Source organism: Phyllostomus discolor, chromosome 7 (assembly GCF_004126475.2).
Source record: "Phyllostomus discolor isolate MPI-MPIP mPhyDis1 chromosome 7, mPhyDis1.pri.v3, whole genome shotgun sequence".
Taxonomy (NCBI): Eukaryota; Metazoa; Chordata; class Mammalia; order Chiroptera; family Phyllostomidae; genus Phyllostomus; species Phyllostomus discolor.
Window position 1 is genome coordinate 71390736 of NC_040909.2, and position 22137 is coordinate 71412872.

Consider the following 22137-nt stretch of genomic DNA (forward strand, 5'->3'; position numbering starts at 1 on the left):
AATCCAAGAAAATAGTTGGTAATACCATAACTCAAAATGTTAGATGGAATTGTTGGGGAAAAAAGCAGTGATTTACAGTTTTTTAAGATAGATTTCTTCTTAGTAAACACAAAAGGAAAGTGGACCATGATTTCAAAGTTTGCACGATTGTGTGATTTTTTTTTCTAGGGAGGAGACAGTATAAAATTAATTGATGGCTAAGTTATTCATCCTGAACTGTTCCTGAGTGTTCACTGGGAACCAGGGACTTTGCTGGTGTTGAGGACAGAGTTGCTAAAACGAAGTCTGATTCCTGCTTCAACGTTGCTCCTAGCTCACATTGGGATTGGAAGGTATAAATCAATATTAGCACCATAGTAGATGTCTGAACACATTCCATATTAATTTTTATTGCTCATGCAAATTTTCTTTTGTTCTTAAGTCTCTTTTTGTTATTTTTCTGATATCATTTCTTTCTTTATATTCTCATTCTGCCATAAACATAAGGCATCTATCATCTTTCATATGGATTTACACAAAAGGCCTTTCAGCCCTTCTCTCCCCAGTTCACATCTTTCAGTTCCTTCTAGAGCAGGGCTGGCATTATCTCACTCCATATTCAAGAACTTAAATGGTCTCCCATTGCCCATCACAATAAATGCAGATGTCTCAGTAGAGCATCTGGCATCTAAATGCATCCATTTAATCCAAATTCATCTCCCACTGCCTCCGATTGTTGAAAGCTGTTTATACCTAGAATATTTTTCCTTTCTTTACTGTGTTTTGTGGAAATTCTTCTCATATTGAATGCTTCCTCCCTGTGAAAGTTTCTGACTCCCATGTTATTTAAAGATTTCCTCCAATGTGTGGACTACTGTTTGCTCCTCCCATCTCCAAGCACAGTTCTCACCAGGTACTCAGGGAATATTTCTGGACGAAATTTTTCACTTTTGTAATACAGAGACATTTTTGTTTCTGTGATTGATCTCTGCATTTTGTGGGGACATGTACATATTTCTTATGTTCTTCCACTGATTATAAGGTGTTTGAGAGCAGAGCTATTTGGTCAGGTATTCATTCATGCATGCAGCACAGTCAGGTGAAGAGCTAGGTATTAAGCCGGTAGGGGCTGGGGAGTGTGGTTGGTCAGAGGTCTCTCCTAGAAGGCAATGCATAACAATGAATAAAATTCATCTGGAGTGAGAACATGGGATTTCTAGAAGAATCCACTGGACTGTAACCTCTGTGTAGACATTCAGTTCATTATTGCATTTTCAGCCTTGCATAAAGTAGGAAGCTTAACAAATAATTCTTGAATAAATGAATGAATGAATGAATGAAGTGAAAAGGAGCATGATTTGTGCAGAAAACCACAAGCCTGTGGATGGTACGGACGTTTGAAATGAGGCTGGAAGCATGGAAATAACCTGAGTTCTGTCAAAGAGGCATTGCCTGCAGGTAAGCAGCCCTGACAGAGTGGCTGATGCTGCTCTGTGGCAAGGTGGCTGGAGGACAGTGGCAGGGCAGAGGTGAAAGTTTGCTCAAGCCTCTAGGACTTGTGTAAAGGCTAGAGTTGAACAGGACAACTCCAATGGCAAGAAGAAGGATAATAAAGCCTCTGTAGTAGATCAGGCCTGAAAATGGCTGGGGAGAAGGCAAGGAATTTGAGAAAATCATCATGCTTTGATAATTGATTAAAGATGGATTTTGGGAGGCAAAGTAAACAATGTTTAGATGGTGGTTTCATTAAGTTAAAAATATGGAAAGGAGAACTCTTTTATGAGGGCAGATGATGAGCTTTCCTGTTGGGATATGTTAATTATATCTAAATAAAATAAAAAGTGGGAGTTGGAGAGAAACCCACCTAGTCTAGCAGCTACCTACAGTGAGTCCTCAAAGAATCATGCTGACTTCAATCAACTTGTAATGGAGAAACCAGTTTTCCTTTACCTTTTTTCACCTGTGACTTACATGAAAACAGTTAACTGCTAGGCATGGTAGGGCCAAAATATGCCCATTAAAGCAAGATTTGATCAAATTAATGACAGGATGTTGTAGGTAGCACCTTTAAAGTAAATGTCACGATATATGCTTAAACATAGCCACTTTAAGGATGAGAGATGAAAATACCGCTTGATGGGCTCTCTCTGAATACTTCAAAACTATTTGGAAGGTCAGTAGATATCCAGTCAAAAGACTGTCTGATTACCTTTAACTGTCCTTTTACAAGGCAGATAGATTGTCATTAAACTGACAAACAGTCTCAATTTCCTTTTGGAAGCCAAGAAGACAGACTCATTAACTTTATTTTTAAGATCTTTTCCCTCTGTAACCTTCAGAGAAATGCCAGCAATTATAGAAAAGGTGAACCCACAGACCAAACGATCTGAAGACTATTAAACACTGCACCCTCAACATCCTTTGGAGAAATAGAATTGATTGCAACTTAATGCAATTATTTAAATATTTTTCAATGTAAATTATAATGTATGCATTTTGCTAATAACTTTCAAAATCAAGATGTCAACTTCATCTGCCTCCCTGTGGAGTAAAATTTTAAAATATGAAATCCCTTTCCAAGTCTATAACTATTTGATCATAATTAAATACACAGAAACAAATATATTGCTGATCACTTCAACAACTGTAAAGTAAATGCTAAACTGTTTTTTAGCATTTTGAGGTTAAATAAAGCACATTTATACCAGTGCAGTTGTTAGAATTTTACACAATTTTGCAAGTGTGGTTTGCGTTACTTACTTGCACCACTTTTAGGTGAAGCACATGGGAGCAAATATTTGGGCAAAACATTTTATATTCCCATAGGTTTCACCATAAAAATTAGCCCTTGCACAAATGGTTTTATTTCTTTATAACATTTTAGGAATATGTGGTATAGAAAGGAACAAGAATATAGCATTGAATGACCTACAAAATGCTAGCTTAAATAATTTACTATTAGAAAAATATAATTTTTTGTTTTGCAACAATTGTTAAAGACATTAATGTTTGATGACATTTTGTGAATCATCTAGTATTCTCTTCTCACTTCTTTTAAAAAATTATTATATTTTATTTTTTATGGTAGTATAGTTGTCCCGAATTTTCCCTCTTTGACCTCCCCACCCAGCTGCCCTACTCCCTCACGCAAGCCCCACACCATTGTCCCATGTCCAGGGGTTATGCATATATGTTGTTTGGCTGTTCCATGTGCTGTACTTTACATCCCCATGACTATTCTGTAACTACCAATTTGTGCTTTTTGTTGTTGTTTTTTTAGTTTTTATTTCATAATCATAAACTTAACTCTGCAAACCAGCTAGACTTGAAAGTGGCAAGGAAAACATGGAGCCCAATGAACTGTATGGAGAGCACAAAGATTATAGAACATTCTAAGCAGACGGTGGTGAAGGGGTGCTCTGCTGAGCTACAGAAGGAATGGTCTCGTGGTTAAGATAAAGCACAGGTCAAATTTATTAGAGTTGTTCATAGTCAGTAATGGTGATTTTCTTGCTGGTTTTGCTATTCCTGGACCCGTAGAGCTCCATGGTTGTCACAACATCCATGCCTTCTTCTACCTGGCTGAAGTATACATGCTTGCCATCCAGCCACTCAGTCTTGGCAGTGCAGATGAAAAACTGGGAACAGTTTGTGTTGGGTCCAGCATTTACCATGGACAAGATGCCAGGACCTGTGTGCTTCGGGATGAAATTCTCATCATCAAATTTCTCCCCGTAGATGGACTTGCTGCCTGTGGCTGTTGTAGCGTGGGAGAAGTCACCACCCTGGCACATAAATCGTGGAATAATTCTGTGAAAGCAGGAGGCTTTATAACTAAATCCTTTCTCCCCAACGCTCAGAGCAGGAAAGTTTTTGCTTTCGTTGGAACTTTGTCTGCAAACAGCTTGAAGGAGATACAGCCCAAAGGCTTGTGGTCAGCAGCAATGCTGAAGAGCATGGTGGGGTTGTCTATGGCCAGATGCAGGAAGGTCCGAGGTGGCAGTGGAGTCTGTAAGACCCCAATTTGTACTTTTTAATCCCTTCGCCCTTTTCACCCAACCCCCTGATTCCCCTTCCCATATGCAACCATCGAAACATTTTCTGTATCTATGATTCTGTTTCTGTTCTGCTTGTTTGTTTATTTTGTTTTTTTAAATTCAATTGTTGATAGATATATATTTATTGCCATTTTATTGTTCATATTTTTGATCTCTTCTTCTTAAAGAAGGTTCATTAACATTTCATATAGTACTGGTTTGGTGATGATGAATTCCATTAGCTTTTTCTTGCCTGAGGAGCTGTTTGTCCTTTGATTCTAAATGATAGCTTTGCTAGGTAGAGTATCTTGGTTGTATCCTTGCTTTTCATGGTGAATATTTCTTGCCAGTCCCTTCTAGCCTGCAAAATTTCTTCTGATAAATTAGTTGACAGTCTTATAGGGACTACCTTGTAGGTAATGTACTGCTTTTCTCTTGCTGCTTTTAAGAGTATCTCTTTGTATTTTACCTTTAGCATTTTAATTATGATGTGTCTTGAAGGGGCCTGTTTAGGTCCATCTTGTTTGGGACCCTTTGTGCTTCCTGGATTTGCCTGTCTATTTTCTTTACCAAGTTAGGGAAGTTTTCTGTCATTATTTTTTCAAATAGGTTTCCAATTTCTTGCTTTTTCTCTTCTCCTTCCAGTACCACTGTAATGCAAATATGGAATGCTTGAAGTTGTCTCAGAGGCTCCTCACATATCTTTATTTTTTTATTCTTTTTTCTCCTTGCTGTTTTGATTGGTCATTTTTTTTTTGCTTCCTTATGTTCCAAATCACCCATTTGATCCTTGGCTTCATGCACTCTACTATTGATTCCCTGTAAATTCTTCTTTATTTCAATTAGTGTAGTCTTTATTTCTGACTGGATCTTATATATGTTGTCGAGGTCTTCATTAAGTACCTTGAGCATCCTTACAACCAGGGTTTAAATTCTCCATCTGATAGATTGCTTATCTTCATTTTATTTAGTTCTTTTTCTGGAGTTTTATTCTGTTCTTTCATTTGAGCCATGTTTCTTTATCTTCTCAATTTGATAACCTCCCTGTGTTTGTTTTGTATTAGGCAGAGCAACTACATTTCCCAGGCTTGATACCATGGCCTAATTCATAGGTCATGGAATTCCCTGTAAATTCATAGCATTATAGGCCTATCTCAAAAAACAAGAAGAAACTCAAATAAACAATCTAACTTTACACTAAAGGAACTTGAAAAAAGAACAGTAAACAAAACCCAAAGGGAACATAAGAAAGAAAATAATAAAGGTCAGAACAGATTAAATGAAATAGCCTAAAAAAATAAACAAAAGATCAATGAATCTAATAGCTGATTCTTTAAAAAGATAAGCAAGGATGACAAACCATTACCAGCTAATCAGGTATAGTATGTGTCCTGTAGGGTCCAGTGGCACAGCCTCCTCTATTACCCAATCTGCATATTCAAAGTGCTCCCACTGTGTGCACCTTGTTATAGTTGAAATCAAGGCTCCTCCTGTTGTAGTTGAGTCTTGATTTTTGTTGGCACTCCCAAGGTCAGCAACTGCCTGTGTTCTGTCTGAGGTCACACAGCATTATCTACAAAAGTGATCTAAAGATGGCTTTACTTGTGCTGGACTTGGGGGTACTCAGGAGACGCCAAATTGTGAACCAAGGCCAGCTGTTGGTAGTGCTGGGCCTGGGGCAACTTCACAAAGGGGGTACAGAGATCACTGAAGCCAGATGCTGCTTGTTAAGAGAATTAAAATCTGAAGCATAGGCCAAGACAAGCTATTCATATGGAAAAGCCACTGGGAACACCTTGGGTGGGACTGAAATTTGGGTGGAGCAGGGCCACAGGGAATCCCCAGGGTGGGACAAACAGGGTGAACCAGGTTGATGGGGTCTCAAATTTGGTGCCTTCCTGGTTGCTGTGTGTGAGGGGGAGGAGGCTAGAAAAAAGAACAATGGTCTCTTCTAGCCCTTCTGTCTGGGAGAAAGCTGCCCCTCAGCTCTTTCCCTGATGCTGAACAATTCATTTCCTCCCTGTGTATCTCTGATGCCTTTCAATCTGATCCCTATACTAGAGCTCAGAGGGAGTGAGTCTGAGTAAGTCTGTGCATGGATGGGCCCTTAAGAGAAACTGCCTAGGATTCCAGCAGTTTCTGTCTTCCACAGTCTCAGTCCCCACTGGTTTTTACAGCCAGAAGTTATGGAGACATATCTGTCACTGGAACCTTGGGGTTAGTGGCCTGGTGTGGGCTGGGACCCCATGCTCCTGAGATATCCCTCCCAACCCACATCTGCCACATGTTGGTATAAGATCAACCCATTTGGTGTCTGTGCCCCTCCTATTAGTCTTGATGTGGTTTCTTCTTTAATTCTGTAGTTGTAGGATTTCCATTCAGTTTAATTTCTGATGGTTCTGAATGATGATTGTTCTACAGTTTAGTTGTAATTTTATTGTGGTAATAAGAGGAGGTGAGCTGTGTTTACTTATGCCACCATCTTGACCAAAAGTCCCCTCTTCTCACTTCTTTAAGTTAAAGATTTGATTGAATTCACACAATTGGTTAGTGTGTAAACCAAGACATACAGCTGAATCTCTTCTCTGATTCCTCTGTATTTCCCCATAGGATTTTACTCCCAATATTATGACCCCTGCAACTAATTCTAAAGCATGTATTTTAATAGCTATTCAATATTTATTTTAAAATTATAAATGTCTTGCTTTTGCCTAATGCCCTCCCCCTGCCTAATGGGTACAATTGAAATACCATGTTGCATGGAAGCCCTTCATCTCTGGCCTTGCTTTACTTGTCTCCCTCTTGTGTCTCTCCCATTGATGTTCCTACTCTCTGGACAAACCAAATTCATTTCAATTCCCATGCACATCCAGGCTTTCTCTTGTCTTGACCCATCCTGCTCATTACTGCAGAGTGCCTACCCTCTTTCAGTACAAGCAATAGCTGAAGAAGACTTCCTGGCCCTTCCAGGGAGTCACTCCCTGGTGCAGCTCTAGCTCAGCCAGAGTTCTACTATAGCACTGATCACATGTGTTATACATGTCTTTTTGTCCAGGACCTTTACAAGACTGTGAGCTCCTTCAGGATCTAGCAGTGGTGGCTGAATGAATGAATTAACAGGCTCCAATGTTATGGATTACTTTCCTGCTATTCTTTTAACCATATGCATGTAGGTGCATGAATGATTATGCATAACCATCTTTGAGAGAAGAAAAGAGTCAATAGAGTGAACCAATTCCTGTGGTGGACTAGGAACTGATCACACTGAGAAGTTTCAAAATCTCATTTAAATCTGTACAACTCTGTAATATAGTTGGCATTCTGGTTATACTCATTTTTAGGATTAGGAATGTTTTGTTACTTGCTTGAGATCACATCTGGTGAGGCCAGTGCAAGGACTGGCTCCCAAGTCTGCTCATCACTGAGTCCCCTCTTTGAACCATGCCATTTCAATGATGCTTCTACTTGTTACTGTTTTGTTTCTATATACTTTAGCTGAAGAATTTTATTAAGCAGATTGAAAGGAGGAAGCAGCTGTTTTCAAGATCAAAAAGTAAATTATAGATCATAAAAGTCAAATTTTAGAAAAGAGGCCATATTCATTAAATTGTTTTGCTTTTCAGTGTGTTAATTCCTGTGCACAGTTGGCTATGTTTATAACCATAAGTCATTTTTACAAGAGACATTTAATGTGGAGTAAAGCATTCACTCAATATCAGGCATAATTTGTGCTGTTACTATATGGTACACTGTAGGCCTCTTTTGAACAGTGACAAAATACTGTAAGGCTCAAATTATCTGCTTGATTGGCTTTAGCCAAAGCTTTGGAAAGAAAAACTACAAGTGGTAACCAGAGGGTCATCCCCTCCTCTGTTTCCCAAGTGGAGTCCTGCTGATGAATCCATAACAGAGCTGGCTGCCTGCCAGTTACTTGTCTTAAAGTTGCTGGTAGTTAACGAAAGGGAAGAAAAGAGCAGGAATGAAATGGGTTCCCTATTTTTCCTCTTTAAAGTTTATATTTGAAGATATTTCTCTACTCCCTCCCACACACTGCATTTTCTAGATTTATCACAATGAATCTTGGAGAGATTTCTGGTTGCCATTTTAAATGGTTGAGTCTCTGTTGAAGATAATCCTTCTAACTGCCTAGGAAAGAAATCTTATTCTTAACATAATAGTAGCTATGTCCTATCTTAGGATGGTTAGGGCACAGTGGAGTACCACACTTGAAGAGACATGTGTTCAAGAGGCATTTGTTGGGATTGCAGTTATCTGCATGGTGAAAGAGATAAAAATGCATGTTTTATTAGTTGAAGGAATTCAGGATCTTTGGCCTGGAAAGACAATGATTCATGAGGTAGAGACTTGGCCTCTTTATGTTTTTGAGTATTTGATATTTGTTACTACAGCCACAAAATATTGAACACAAATGATAGAGAAAGATTTTAGTTTAATACAAGAATAATCTATCTAAGCCATTTCCAAAGATGAAATAAACTGACAGGGAAGGAATGAGTTCCTTATCATAGGTTGTGGTCAAACAGAGGATTGTTGAGCACCTGTGGGAGAAGGAAGAAAAAGGATGTATTCATCAGGAAAAAATACTTTCTATCAGAGACAATTAACATAGGAAGTTAGTTAAAAATCTGTTGCAAATCAAAGATAAGTTTATTCATCTCTGGCTGGCATGGCTCAGTGGATCGAGTGCTGGCTTGCAAACCAAAAGGTTGCCAGTTTGATTCCCAGTCAGGGCACATGCCTGGGTTGCAGGCTAGGTCCCCATTTGGAGGTGTATGAGAGGCAACCACACATTGATGTTTCTCTCCCTCTTTCTCCCTCCCTTCCTCTCTTTCTAAATATAAATAAATAAAATCTTAAAAAAAGAGAAGTTTATTCAAATATTAGAAACTCCAGGTTTACCAGGAGCTTGGGGGCCTAATAGGCAAATGACATGACCCAGCAACAGGGACAGTTGGCCACGGAGTCTGCTGCTATTGGCACCACCACCTGGGTGGGACTCAGAGCCTGCTTTCAGTGCTGTTCCTCCCTATGGTAGTTGCATCACTGCCTGAGGCTCTCCTTCCTCCCAACCTGACTCCCCACCAGGAAGCCAGGAATTCTGTTGACAAACCTAACAGGAGGCTAGCTGACACAGGTGTCTGGGACACCATGTGGCATGTGCACATTGCTGGTGAGAAGGACCTGTTCTGGGCAAGATATGCTGATGCAAGCACAGGAATTTCAGGCCTGTTTCATCACTGGAGGGCTTTGAGTTTGTGAAGCTGATTTAATGCTTTTGATCCCAGTTGGCCAAATCTAAACTCAGTAGTTGCTGTCTTTACATCATGAAGAGAGAAGAGGCACAAGCACTTAATGAGGCATGTTAGGCAATCAATTAGACAGCTACATTTCCTAGGGTTTTTTTTTTTTTGAAATTTTCATCCAAGGGTATGTTTATTGACTTCAGAGAAAGAGGAAGGGAGAGGGAAAGACAGGGGATGGGAGGAAGGAAGGGAGGGTAGGCAGAGTGAGGGAGACTGAGATAGAGAGAGAGGAAGAAAAAGAGAGATATCTACATGGATTGGTGCCTCCTACACACACCCAAACTGGAAATTGAACTGAATTTATTTACAAAGAAAAACTTCATAAAATTAAATTCCATCAGAGAATGAAAATGAACAGGATTTTTTAGATAGGTTGCCTTATACCTGAAAATTATCAGCAGTTATCTCTGGCCTGATAAGTGAAAAGAAAATGAACAATTTAGTCGGGAAAGGAGTGGTTATAGGTAGAGTGGCTACACAATTTTCTATGATGCCAGGCCCTTGATTTTCACAAATTCACCTGAAGCAATCTAAATGCAAAATGATTAGTATGTTACTGACACACGAGGTAGTTCTATTAAGCACTATCAAGAACTGAAATTTTAAGTAATGTTTCAGTTGGTAAACAAAAGTATTTATAATTTGGAAAAATATTAGGCAAATTGGCCAATTTTATTGAATTGAATTCCAATGCTTTACTCCACGATCAACATTTCTTTAATTCTAGTAATTTCCCTTTCTGTTATTCATAAGGATCCTTGGATGTGATTTTGTTGTTGTTTCTTGGTCTTTCATGACAACAGCTTAAGAGAAAATGCACTTTTAAGAGTAATTAAGAGCAAGAACTTTGGTACTAAATGGTCTGTTTCTGAACTCTCCCTCACTTGCTTCCCACTTTGTGGTCTTCAACAAGTGACTCACATTTTCCATGACTCAGTTTCCCCATCTGGAGTATAGATATGGTAATAACAGCACCAACCTGAGAATTAGAAGTGTTGAGATAGGTAGACCTCTTAAAACAACATCTGGCACGTCACAATAAATGAAAGTTATCTCACCTACAAGTGATTTTTCTGCTGTTCCGCATTTGAGCACGCCACTTTTCTTCTAGCTATAACAGGAAGTAAAGTGAAAACATATATCTTAGTTTAAATGGTCAAAAATGTAGTACTTCTTGACCATTTCTTTAACATGATTTAGTCTTGAAACAAGTCAAACTTTAGAAAAAGTATTTCACAGGGTGCTTTGGTTCAGTTTCTCTAGAACACATATAATGTGGGTGGGAGATCTGGGAGTCCACTCATATACTTTCCTAGTGATACCATTGAAAAGTGCTTTGGATTTTCAGGGTTCTCATGAATTCTCATGCAAGTATAGTGTTGTCTTATGACAACATGCTAGAATGCTGTGGTGTCCAAACCTCTTCAGAAGGCAGCCAAGGTCTCATATTCCTGATACCATCCTTGATTCTTCAGTACCTGTGCAATATTTTCAAAGGTGAAAGTCATTTGAGTAGAACATACTCTGGGGGGACAACAGGATAACTATTTCAAGTTATAGCAAAGAATGTGGAAAAAACCCACATTGCTTAGAAATGGTAAATTCTGAGTAATAAATTATCATACATATTATTATGTTATTATACCATCTTATACCTTTTCTAGTTCCAAGTATTATATTTCAAATTCCTAAATAAGAACTTCTATGAATTATCAATATTACTTCTGTGTTTCTCACATGGGACCATAAAGGAAAGCAGATTAATGATACTAGCCTTTAATCTTTTATTAAAGTTCTGTGACCTTTAGTTACAGAAACTTGGGTCATACATAAATTGTCTGCAAGTCAAGCTTGCAGAGTTAAGCTGAAAAAATGGCCAGTTTTACAGACAACATGGCAAATCACCAGGCTGGCCAAGAATAATGAAGGAGTAACCACAAATAATGATGCACAGCCAGGTCCACATCTAAGAATGCACAACATGGGAAAAACATAAATTGTTTGATTTGAGAGCCATCAGAGGCATCCTTACCTTCAAATATTTTTCCATTAGCCAGCTCAGCAACTGAAAATCTGAAGACTTTCCTTGGGCTGGACATCTTTAAAATACTTTGAACAATAAGCATTATGTGAGAAAGTTCATATTACCTCAGTAGCGCTTTGTGATATAGTAATTTGAGTTCATTGATTCATCCATTTACTGAGCACCTACCATATGCCTGGCATTGAAAATACAAAGATGAAAACTGCATTCACCTCTTTCAGTCAGCACCCAGTCTAGTCTGAAACTTAGAATAGTAACCAAAGGGCAGAAGACTGTGGAAGATGTTCAAATGTCATACGGACACAGAATAGGGACCCCTGAATCTGTAAGGAGTTAAGTATGGCTGATGGATTAGGGTGTTTGAAGTCTATCTTAAAGTAATATAACTAAATTGAAAAAAAACAATGAAAAGATTGATCATATTTGGGTTTGAGAGCTATTACTCAAACAACAATATAAAAAAATGATTGGGGTCAGAGGGCTGGTACAGTAGTCATATGGAATCCACAAAGCTGTTGCTATGCTGTATACAAGATATGATATGGCCCTGAACTTTGACTGTGCTAGTAGAAATTGAAAGGAAGATTTGGATTCAATAGGCATTTAGGAGGCAGGATCAGCAGGACTTCTAATTAGAGAGATTTGGGGAAGAGAGAAAGGTTCTAGCTAGAGTGACTAAGATATTCATGTTGGTGCCATCACAAAGAATATGACAATCAGTTTTGTGGGATGTGGGAAGGTTCCTGTTAGGCTATGGAAAGCTGGGTTAGAGTTTCTTATGAATATACAAGAGGAGGTGGACAGTAGACACCTGGGCATAGATGCATGAACTTAGCAGGAGATATCTGGGCTGAATGGAGGACCTGAATGTACCACCAACATAGAGAAGCAGCTGGAACTGTGAGTATTGAGTCCTTTTAATATTATATTACCAAAAAGTTCTACAAATGCAATCACATGCAACCGTGTATTTGCACAGCCAATATTATTTCATGAAAATATGAGCACACTCTTGTTATAACATTGAACTCATGAGAAATTACATTTTTCATTTTTTTTAAAAAAGCTGTGGTACTCTCAAAGCAAATAAAGATAAAAATTCCATGAAAAGAATATACATATATATTCTCCAGGTTTAGCAGAAGTGTTTCCTAATGATTTTGTTAATGATTTCTAGGGCACCTGGAGTTTAATACTAATATTTAAAGCTTTATATTTCTTCACCTTTACTTCTAACAATTCCCAAGTGATTCTAACTTAATTACTCCTTAAATAATTACCATTTATTGATTTATGTTCTCAACAGTCAAAAAGGCTTATGTTTCATCTAGGTATTATGAATTCTAATAGAAACACCCATTTCTACTTCAAGGCTATTTGTGTAATTACGTGATTCATTGATATGTCCCTTTTCCTGTAGAGAAGTCCTGTCTCTTAGGGCTCCATTGGAACACATTAAAAAGATACAAGGGCTACTTCATAGAATATTGTAAGTACAAAGGTAACATTATTATTTTTTAATTTATTTTTATGTGTTTTTTTTTAGTATAGCCAGAAAGCAAAATATACAATTAATGTGCTCTGAGAGTATAATTTGCTTTCCTCTTCTTTTCTCAATCTCTTCATTCCTACTCTACCAGCCCTCAAACTCCTTCTAGCCCTGATGGTCATCAGCCTGCTCTCTGAGTCTATTTATTTTGCTTGTTAGTTCATTTTTTCCCATTACATTCTACACATGAGTCAAACCATAGTGTATTTCTCTATTTCTGATTGGCTTATTTCACTTAGCATAATGTTTTCTAGGTCCATCCATGGTATTGCAAAAAATAATATTTCCTTCCTTTTTATGGCTGAGTAGTATTTCATTGTGTAAACACTACAACTTTTTATCCACTCATATACTGAGGGACACTTGGGCTGCTTTCAAATCTTGGCTATTGTAAACAACACTGCTATGAACATATGGTTGCATATATTCTTTGTGATTGATATTTCAGATTTATTTGGGTATATTCCCAGAAGTGGAATCACTGGGTCAAAAGGCAATTAATTTTAACTTTCTTAAGGAAACTCTATACTGTTTTCCACAGTAGTGGCACTAGTCTGCATCCCCACTAATAGTGTACTAGGGTTCCCTTTTCTCCACATTCTTACCAGCACTTGCTGTTTGTCGATTTATTGATGGTGGTCATTCTGACAGGTGTGAGGTTGTATCTCATTGTGGTTTTAATTTGCATCTCTCTGATTATTAGTGACATTGCACCTCTTTTTATATGTATGTTAGCCATCTGTATGTCCTCTTTGGAGAAGTGTCTGTTCAGGTCTTTTGCCCATTTTTAAATTGGATTGCTTGTGTTCCTGGTGTTGAGTTGTATAAGTTCTTTATACATTTTTGAAATTACCCCTTATCAGATATATCACTGGTGAATATGTTCTCCCATACAGTGTGTTCCATTTTCATTGTGATGATGGACTCTTTGTTGTGCAGAAGCTTTTAAAATGGGTTTAATTCCATTTGTTTATTTTTTCCTTTCTTTCCCTTGCTGTGAGGCTTAAATGGGTAGGACAGATAATAAATATGCAAAAACAAAATACAATTGACCCTTGAACAATGTAGGGATTAGAGGTGCCAATTGCCTCACGCTGACCACACACAGTAAAAAGTCTGAGTGTAAATTTTGACTCCCTCAATCTAAACTGTCCCAGTTTCCTGGGCCAGTCACAGACAATGTTTGAATTAGATCTCAATCAGAGTCTTTGAAGATCTACTTAATACATAGAAACAATACAAAGAAGCAATCAAAATGGGCAAAGAAACAGACCCGTAATGAAAGAATAAAAGAATTCTCCAGAAGAAAATCTAGATGAAATGGAAGAAAGCAACTGATCAGACAGAGATTTATAGTAATGATTATAAGGATATTCAACAGCATGAAAAAAACATAAAAACCATAAAAAAGGACCAGTCAGATAAAGAATGCAATACGTGAAATAAATAATACACTGGAAGGAATAAATGGTAGGTTAGGTGAAGCAGAGGATTGAATCAGTAATTTGGAAGACAAGGTAGAAAAAAACACCCAGGCAGAGCAGCAAAAAGAAAAAAGTTTATAAGAAGGAGGAGAGCTTAAGAAACCTGTGGGACAACATGAAGCATAATAGTATCAGTACCATGGGAATATCAGAGGAAGAGAGTGAGCAAGGGATCAAGAGCCTATTTGAAGGTCATTTGAAATAATGACCAAAACTTTCCTAATCTGGTAAAGGAAAAAGACATACAAATATATGAAGTGCAGAGATTCCGAAACAAGTTTGACCCAAATAGGCCTACACTGAGAAACACCATAATTAAAATGGCAAGACTTAAAGACAAAGAAAGAATCCTAAAAACTTCAAGAGAAAGTCAGGTAGTTACATACAAGGGAACACCAATTAGACTGTCATCTGATTTTTCAACAGAAACATTTCAGGCCACAAGGGAATGGCATGAAATATTCAAGGTGCTGAACAGCAAGAGTCTACAACAAAGGGCACTTTATCCAGAAAGACTATCATTTAAAATTGAAGGAGAAATAAGGAACTTCCCAGGCAAGTTTGTTTATACAAAACCAGTATTGCAACAAATTTTAAAGGGCTTCCTTTAAGAAGAGAAAGAAAAAAACCAGAGGAAAATAGTCTAACAATAAAATAGCACTAGATACGTATCTATCAATAATCACCTTAAATGTAAATGGCTTATACTCCAATCCGAAGACACAGGGTAGCTAAATAGATAAGAAAACAAGACCCATATATAAGTTGCCTCTAAAAGATCCACCTCAGATTGAAAGATACACACAGACTAAAAATAAAGGGATGGAAAAAGGTACTTATTGAAAATGGAAAGGAAAAAACTGGGACAGCAATACTTATATCTGAAAAAATAGACATTAAAACCAAAGCTATAGGAAAAGACAAAGAAGGACACTACATAATGATAAAGGAAGCTGTCCAACAAGAGGATATAACCCTAGTAAACATTTACGTACCCAACAGAGGGGCACCTAAATATGTAAAGCAAATTTTGATGGACATAAAGGAACAGATTGACAGAAATACAGTTACAATCATGAATTTTAACACTTCATTGACTTCAGTGGATAGTTCTTCCAGACAGAACATAAACAAGGAGACAGTGGCCTTAAATGACACACCAAACAAAATGGACTAATTTGCTATCTTCAGAGCATTTCATTCCAAAAAGCAGATATACGTACTTTTCAAGTGCTCATGGGACATTTTCTAGGATAGACCACATGTTAATACACAAAATAAGCATCAAATAATTCAAGAAGATTGAAATCATATCAAGCACCTTTTCTTAGCACAATGCTATCAAACTAGATATCAATCACAAGAAGAATGCTGAAAAACATGCATAGTCATGGAAGCTAAGAACATGTTATGAAACAGTGAACTGGTTAACAATTAGATCAAAGAAGAAATCAAAAGATATCTTTTTTTAAAGATTTTATTTATTCCTTTCTAGGTAGGGAAGGGAGGGAGAAAGAGAGAGAGAGAGAGAAACATCAATGTGCAGTTGCTGGGGGTCATGGCCTGCAACCTAGGCATGTACCCTGACTGGGAATCGAACCTACGACACTTTGGTTTGCAGCCTGTGCTCAATCCACTGAGCTAGACCAGCCAGGGCTAAAAGATATCTTGAAACAAATAAAACTGAATGCACAAACTCCAAAATCTGTGTGACACAGGGAAAGCAGCCCTGTGAGGGAAATTCATAGCATTATAGGCCTATCTCAAAAAACAAGAAGAAATTTAAATAAACAATCTAACTTTACACTAAAGGAACTTGAAAAAAGAACAGTAAACAAAACCCAAATGGAATAGAAGAAAGAAAATAATAAAGGTCAGAACAGATTAAATGAAATAGCCTAAAAAAATAAACAAAAGATCAATGAATCTAATAGCTGATTCTTTAAAAAGATAAGCAAGGATGACAAACCATTACCATCTAATCAAGAAAGAAAGACCCAAATAAATAAAATGAGAAATGATTCTGATATTTGTTGTTGGTGTATAAAAATTACTTCAATTTCTGAATATTGGCTTTGTATCCCACTGTTTTGCCAAATTTACTTATTAGATCAAGTAGTTTTTTGGTGGAGTCTTATAGGGTTTTCTGAGTACACTATCATGTCATCTGCAAACAGTGACATAGCAGCACAATTTACAATAGCTAAGTGCTGGAAGCAACCTAAGTGCCTATCAGTAAATGAGTGGATCAAAAGACTATGGTACATTTACACAATGGAATACTATACAACAAAGAAGGAGCTCCTACCCCTCATGACAGCATGGATGGAACTAGAGAGCATTATGTGAAATGAAATAAACCAGGCAGTGAAAGACAAATACCGTATGATCTCATCTATAAGTGGAAACTGATCAACAAAACAAACAAGCAAGAAAAATATAATGAAAGACATTAAAATAAAGAACAAACTGACAGTAACCAGAGTAGTGGGGGGCAGGGATAATGGGGGAAAATAGGGAAAAGGCCATTAAGGAACATGTGTAAAGGGCACATGGACAAAATCATAGGGGATAGGTACAAGGTTGGGAGGCAGGGATGTGTGGGGTGAGGGGTGTGATTGGGGGAAAATGGAGACAACTGTAGTTGTACAACAATAAAAAATTATAAAATTTTAAAAATCAGAAATAAAAGAGGAGAAATAAAAACCAACATAAAAAATACAAAGGATTATAAGAAAATATTATGAATCATTATATGCCAACAAACTAGACAAACTGACAAAATGTATGAATTCCTAGAAACATACAATCTACAATCTTCCACATCTTAATTGGGAAGAATCAGAGAATCTGAAGAGACAGATTTCACCTAGTGAAATTCAACAGTAATAAAAAAACTCCTAACAAACAAAAGCACTTGACTGGATGGCTTCACAGGTAAATTTTATCAAACATTCTGAGAGGAATTAACACCTCTCCTTCTCAAAGTATTTTAAAAAAATTCAATAGGAGGGAAGGCTCCTAACTTCATTTTATGAGGCCAGCATTCCAAAACCAGTTAAATACACTATTAAAAAAACTTAGACCAGCCCTGGCTGGCATAGCCCAGTGGATTGAGTGCAGGCTGCAAATCAAAGTGTCACAGGTTCGATTCCTAGTCAGGGCACATGCCTGGGTTGCAGGCCACAGCCCCCAGCAACCGTACATTGGTGTTTCTCTCTCTCTCTCTCTCTTTCTCCCTCTCTTCCCTCTCTAAAAATAAATTTAAAAAATTAGACCAATATCCCTACAAATATAGATGCTAAAATCCTCAACAAAATACTAGCAAACCGAATATAGCAATATATTGAAAAGATCATACATCATGATCAAGTGGGATATCTCATGGAAATGCAAGGTTCATATGACATTTGCAAATCAATAAATGTGATTCACCATATAAACAAAATGAAGGATAAAAACCACATGATCATATTAATAGATGCGGAAAAGACATTTGATAAAACCTAGTACCCATTTATTATAAAACCTTGCAGCAAAGTGGGAATAGAGGGAACATACTTGAATATAATAAAGGCCATGTATAACAAACCCACTGCCAGCTTCATATTTAACAAGCAAAACCTACATGTATTCCCCTTAAGATTGTGGAAAGGCATGGATGTCCACTTTCACCTCTCTTACTCAACATAGCACTGGAAGTCCTAAAAATAGGTAAGAAGAAGAAAAAAAGGTATCCAAATTGGAAATGAAGAAGTAGAACTGTCTTTAACATGGCATGGTACTATACATAGAGAACTACAAAGATTCCACCAAGAAACTACCAGAACAGACAAATGAATTCAGCAAAGTATCAGGATACAATATTAATATCCAGAAATCAGTTATGTTTTTATAGGGCAATAATGAACTAACAGAAAGGGAAATCAACAAAACAATCCCACTCACAATTGCTTCAAAAAGAATAAAACACCTAAGAATAAACCTAACTAAGGATGTAAAAACTTATACTCATAAAATTATGAGACACTTAAGAAAGAAATTAAGGAAGGTACAAATGAGTGGAAGCACATACCGTGTTCATGGATAGGAAGAATTAATATCTTTAAAATGTCCATACTGCCCAAAGCAATCTATAGATTTAATGCAATTCCTATCAAGATTCCAATGACATATTTCACAGAAGTGAAGCAAATATTTCAAAAAATTTATATGGAACCACAAAAAAAACCTACATAGCAATAGGAATCCTGAGAAAGAAGGACATAGAGGAATCATACTACCTAATATCAAACTATACTATAAGGCTATAGTAATAAAAACAGCATGGTACTGGTTAAAAAGAGACACATAGATCAATGGAACAGAAAAGAGACCTCCAAAATAAACCTGTACTTTTATAGTCAATTAATATTCAACAGAGGAAGCAAGCACATAGGGTAGGCTAGATAGTTTATTCAGTAAATGATGTTGGGAAAATTGGACAGATACATGCAGAAAATTAAAACTACACCACCTTCTTACACCATACACAAGAATAAATTCAAAATATATTAAAGACTTAAATGTTAGACCCAAAACCATATAAATTGTAGACGAAAACATGGGCAGCAAAATCTTGGACATTGCCTGTAGCAACATTTTTTTCAGGTATATTTTCCCAGGCAAGGGAAACAAAAGAAAAAAAAAAACACAAATGGGACTACATCAAACTAAAAAGTTTTGTATGGCAAAGGAAAACATAAACAAAATAAAAAGATAATGCACTGAGTGGGAGAATGTATTCACCAATACATCAGATAAGGGGTTAATATCCAAAATTTATAAAGAACTTACAAAACTCAACACCAAAAAACCAAACAACCCAATTTAAAAATGGGTCAAGAATCTGAACAGACAGTTATCCAAAGAGGACATACAGATGGCCAATAGATATAGAAAAGATGCTCAACATCACTAATCATCAGAGAAATGCAAATTAAAACCATAATGGGATATCATCTCACACCTATCAGAATGGCTATCATCAATAAATCAAGTGCTGGCAAAAATATGGAGGAAGGGGAACTCTAGTGTACTGTTGGTGGGAATGCAGATTGGTGCAGCCACTGTGGAAAACTATTGAGATACCTCAAAAAACTAAAAATGGATCTCCCTTTTGACCCAGGGATCCCACTTCTGGGAATATAACTGAAGGAACCCAGAACAGTAATTTGAAAGAACATAAGCAAAACTCTGTTCATTTCAGCGTTATTTACAATCACCAAGACATGGATGCAGACCAAGTGTCAATCAGTAGATGAGTAGATAAAACAACTATGGGATATTCACACAATGGAATACCATTTGGCCATTAAAAAAAAAAAAAGAAAAATTTACCCTTTGGGACAGTATGGATGGATCTGGAGAATATTTTGCTAAGTGAAATCAGCCAGTCAGAGAAAGACAAATACCATATGATTTCACTCTAATGTGGAACCCAATGAACAATGAACTAATAAGCAAAATAGAGACAGACTCATAGATAGAGAGCACGATGACAGCTAAGGGGGGAGGGTAACAGGTAGAGGGAATGAGCAAACAGGAAAAGGGACTCATGGACATGGACAGTGATTGTGGGGGGAAGAGGAGTATAAGAGGACTACATAGTAGTGGCAAAAATACAATAAAAATACAGTGCAGATGTTTATTGAAAAAAATCCACATATAAGTGGACCCATAAGGTTCAATCCAGTGTTGTTCAAGGGCCAACTGTATGGTGTAACATTAGGTGGTACTATGGAAGAACGTACAATAGAATAGGAAGATCAAGGGAGATGTAGTAAAATGTTAGTTTTTTAAAATTTTATTTTAATTGTTGTTCAAGTACAGTTTTCTGTCCTTTACTCCCATCCCAGCCCGCCCACCCATCCCTCCCCACCTCCCTCCCATTTTCACCCCCCTAGTTTTTGTCCACTTGTCCTTTACATTTGTGCCTGTAAACCCTTCCCATTCTCCCCTGAAATTCCCTCCCCTCTCCCCTCTGGTCACTGTCAGCCTCTTCTCTGTTTCAGTGTCTTTGCCTATATTTTGCTTGCTTGTTTGTTTTGTTTTTTAGGTTCCTGTTAAAGGTGAGATCATATGGTATTTGTCTTTCACTGCCTGGCTTATTTCGCTTAGCATAATGCTTTCCAGCTCCGTCCATGCTGTTGCAAAGGGTATGAGCTCCTTCTTTCTTTCTGCTGTACAGGATTCCATTGTGTAAATGTACCATAGTTTTTTGATACATTCATTTATTGATGGGCACCTAGGTTGCTTTCAGCACTTGGCTATTGTAAATTGTGCTGCTATGAACATTGGGGTGCATAGGTTATTTTGGATTGGTGTTTCAGGGTTCTTATGAGGAGATCTCATCAAAATAAAAAGCTTCTTCATGGCAGTATTAAAATAAAAAGAGAACCAACTGTATGGGAAGACATATTTGCCAATGATACCTCAGACAAGGGTTTAATCTCCAGAATATATAACTTACATGACTCCACTCTAAGAAGACAAGCAACCCAATTAAAAAATGGGCAAAGGACTTGAACAGACTCTTCTCCAAGGAGGACATACAGAGGATCCAGAGACACATGAAAAGATGCTCAATATCGCTAGCTAAAAGAGAGATGCAAATTAAAACCACAATGAGATACCACTTCACACCAGTCAGAATGGCCATCATAAACAAAGCAACAAACAGCAAGTGTTAGAGAGGTTGTGGAGAAAAGGGGACCCTAGTGCACTTTTGGTGGCATTGCAGACTGGTACAACCACTATGGAAAACAGTATGGAATTTCTTCAGAAAACTAAAAATGGATCTGCCTTTTGACCCAGCAATTCCACTGCTGGGATTATATCCATAAAGTGTTAATTTAGATAGGGTGCTCAAAGAAGGCTTCTTTCTGGAGGTGATATTGAAGCCAAATCTGAATAAAATGAGGCAGCAAACCACTGAAAGAATTTGGAAAGAGTGTTATAAGAAGAGAAAATGCCAAGTGCAAAACCAAGAGAGAGGCTAAACTTGGGTGTCCAAGGAACATCAAAAAGATCTACATATGGTAGTATGAAATACATAAAACAGGTGCTAAGAGATGAAAGTGTGGAAGGACAGAATTTAGACAATTGAGAGCCTTGCTAGGAATGAAGAGAAATTTACATTTTATTTCTATTATAAAAGAAAGAGTTCAGAAGCTTTTGAGTAGAGGAGATGGTATGATTTTTGTTTTTCAGTATTGTACTGGCTCCTCTGAGATACAGACTCTAGAGCAGTGTTTCTCTGTGTCGGGTTGTGGTAGTGATTTTGCCTTCTAGGGGACATTTGGCTATACCAGTATCTTTCCTGGGACATTTTGGTTGTGGCACATAGGGAGGGTGTTACTAGCATCTAATGGGTAGAGTCCAGGGGTGCTGATAAGCATCTTACAATGCACAAAACAGCTCCCCACTAAAAAAGAATTGTCTAGCCCAAAATGTCAATAGTTCTTCCATGAGAAACCCTGCTCCAAAAAGATAAGGGTCGAGGCGAAGGGACCAATTGTAAACCTATTGCAATAATATAGATGTAAAATAACGGTGGCTAAGCTGAAAAAAAACGGTAAAGGCTGGTTGGATTTGCATTATTGTTTGAGAGTAGAATTATTAGAACTGCCTCAGTTTGTATGTGTGCTATGACAGATGGTCACAAATGGCTTTTTTGAAT

At 37.4% G+C, this 22137-nt stretch overlaps 1 protein-coding gene across 1 annotated transcript in view; it reads right to left on the minus strand.

The window, feature by feature from the left end:
• Positions 1 to 3440: 3440 nt before the first annotated feature.
• Positions 3441 to 22137, minus strand: part of LOC114501368 (peptidyl-prolyl cis-trans isomerase A-like) — a 40684-nt gene continuing 21987 nt past the window's right edge. Inside the window, 2 exon segments of the mRNA XM_036031666.1 lie at positions 3441 to 3853; positions 3856 to 3988. Of these exon segments, the coding sequence (XP_035887559.1) occupies positions 3456 to 3853; positions 3856 to 3988 (531 nt within the window). The 3' untranslated portion in view covers positions 3441 to 3455.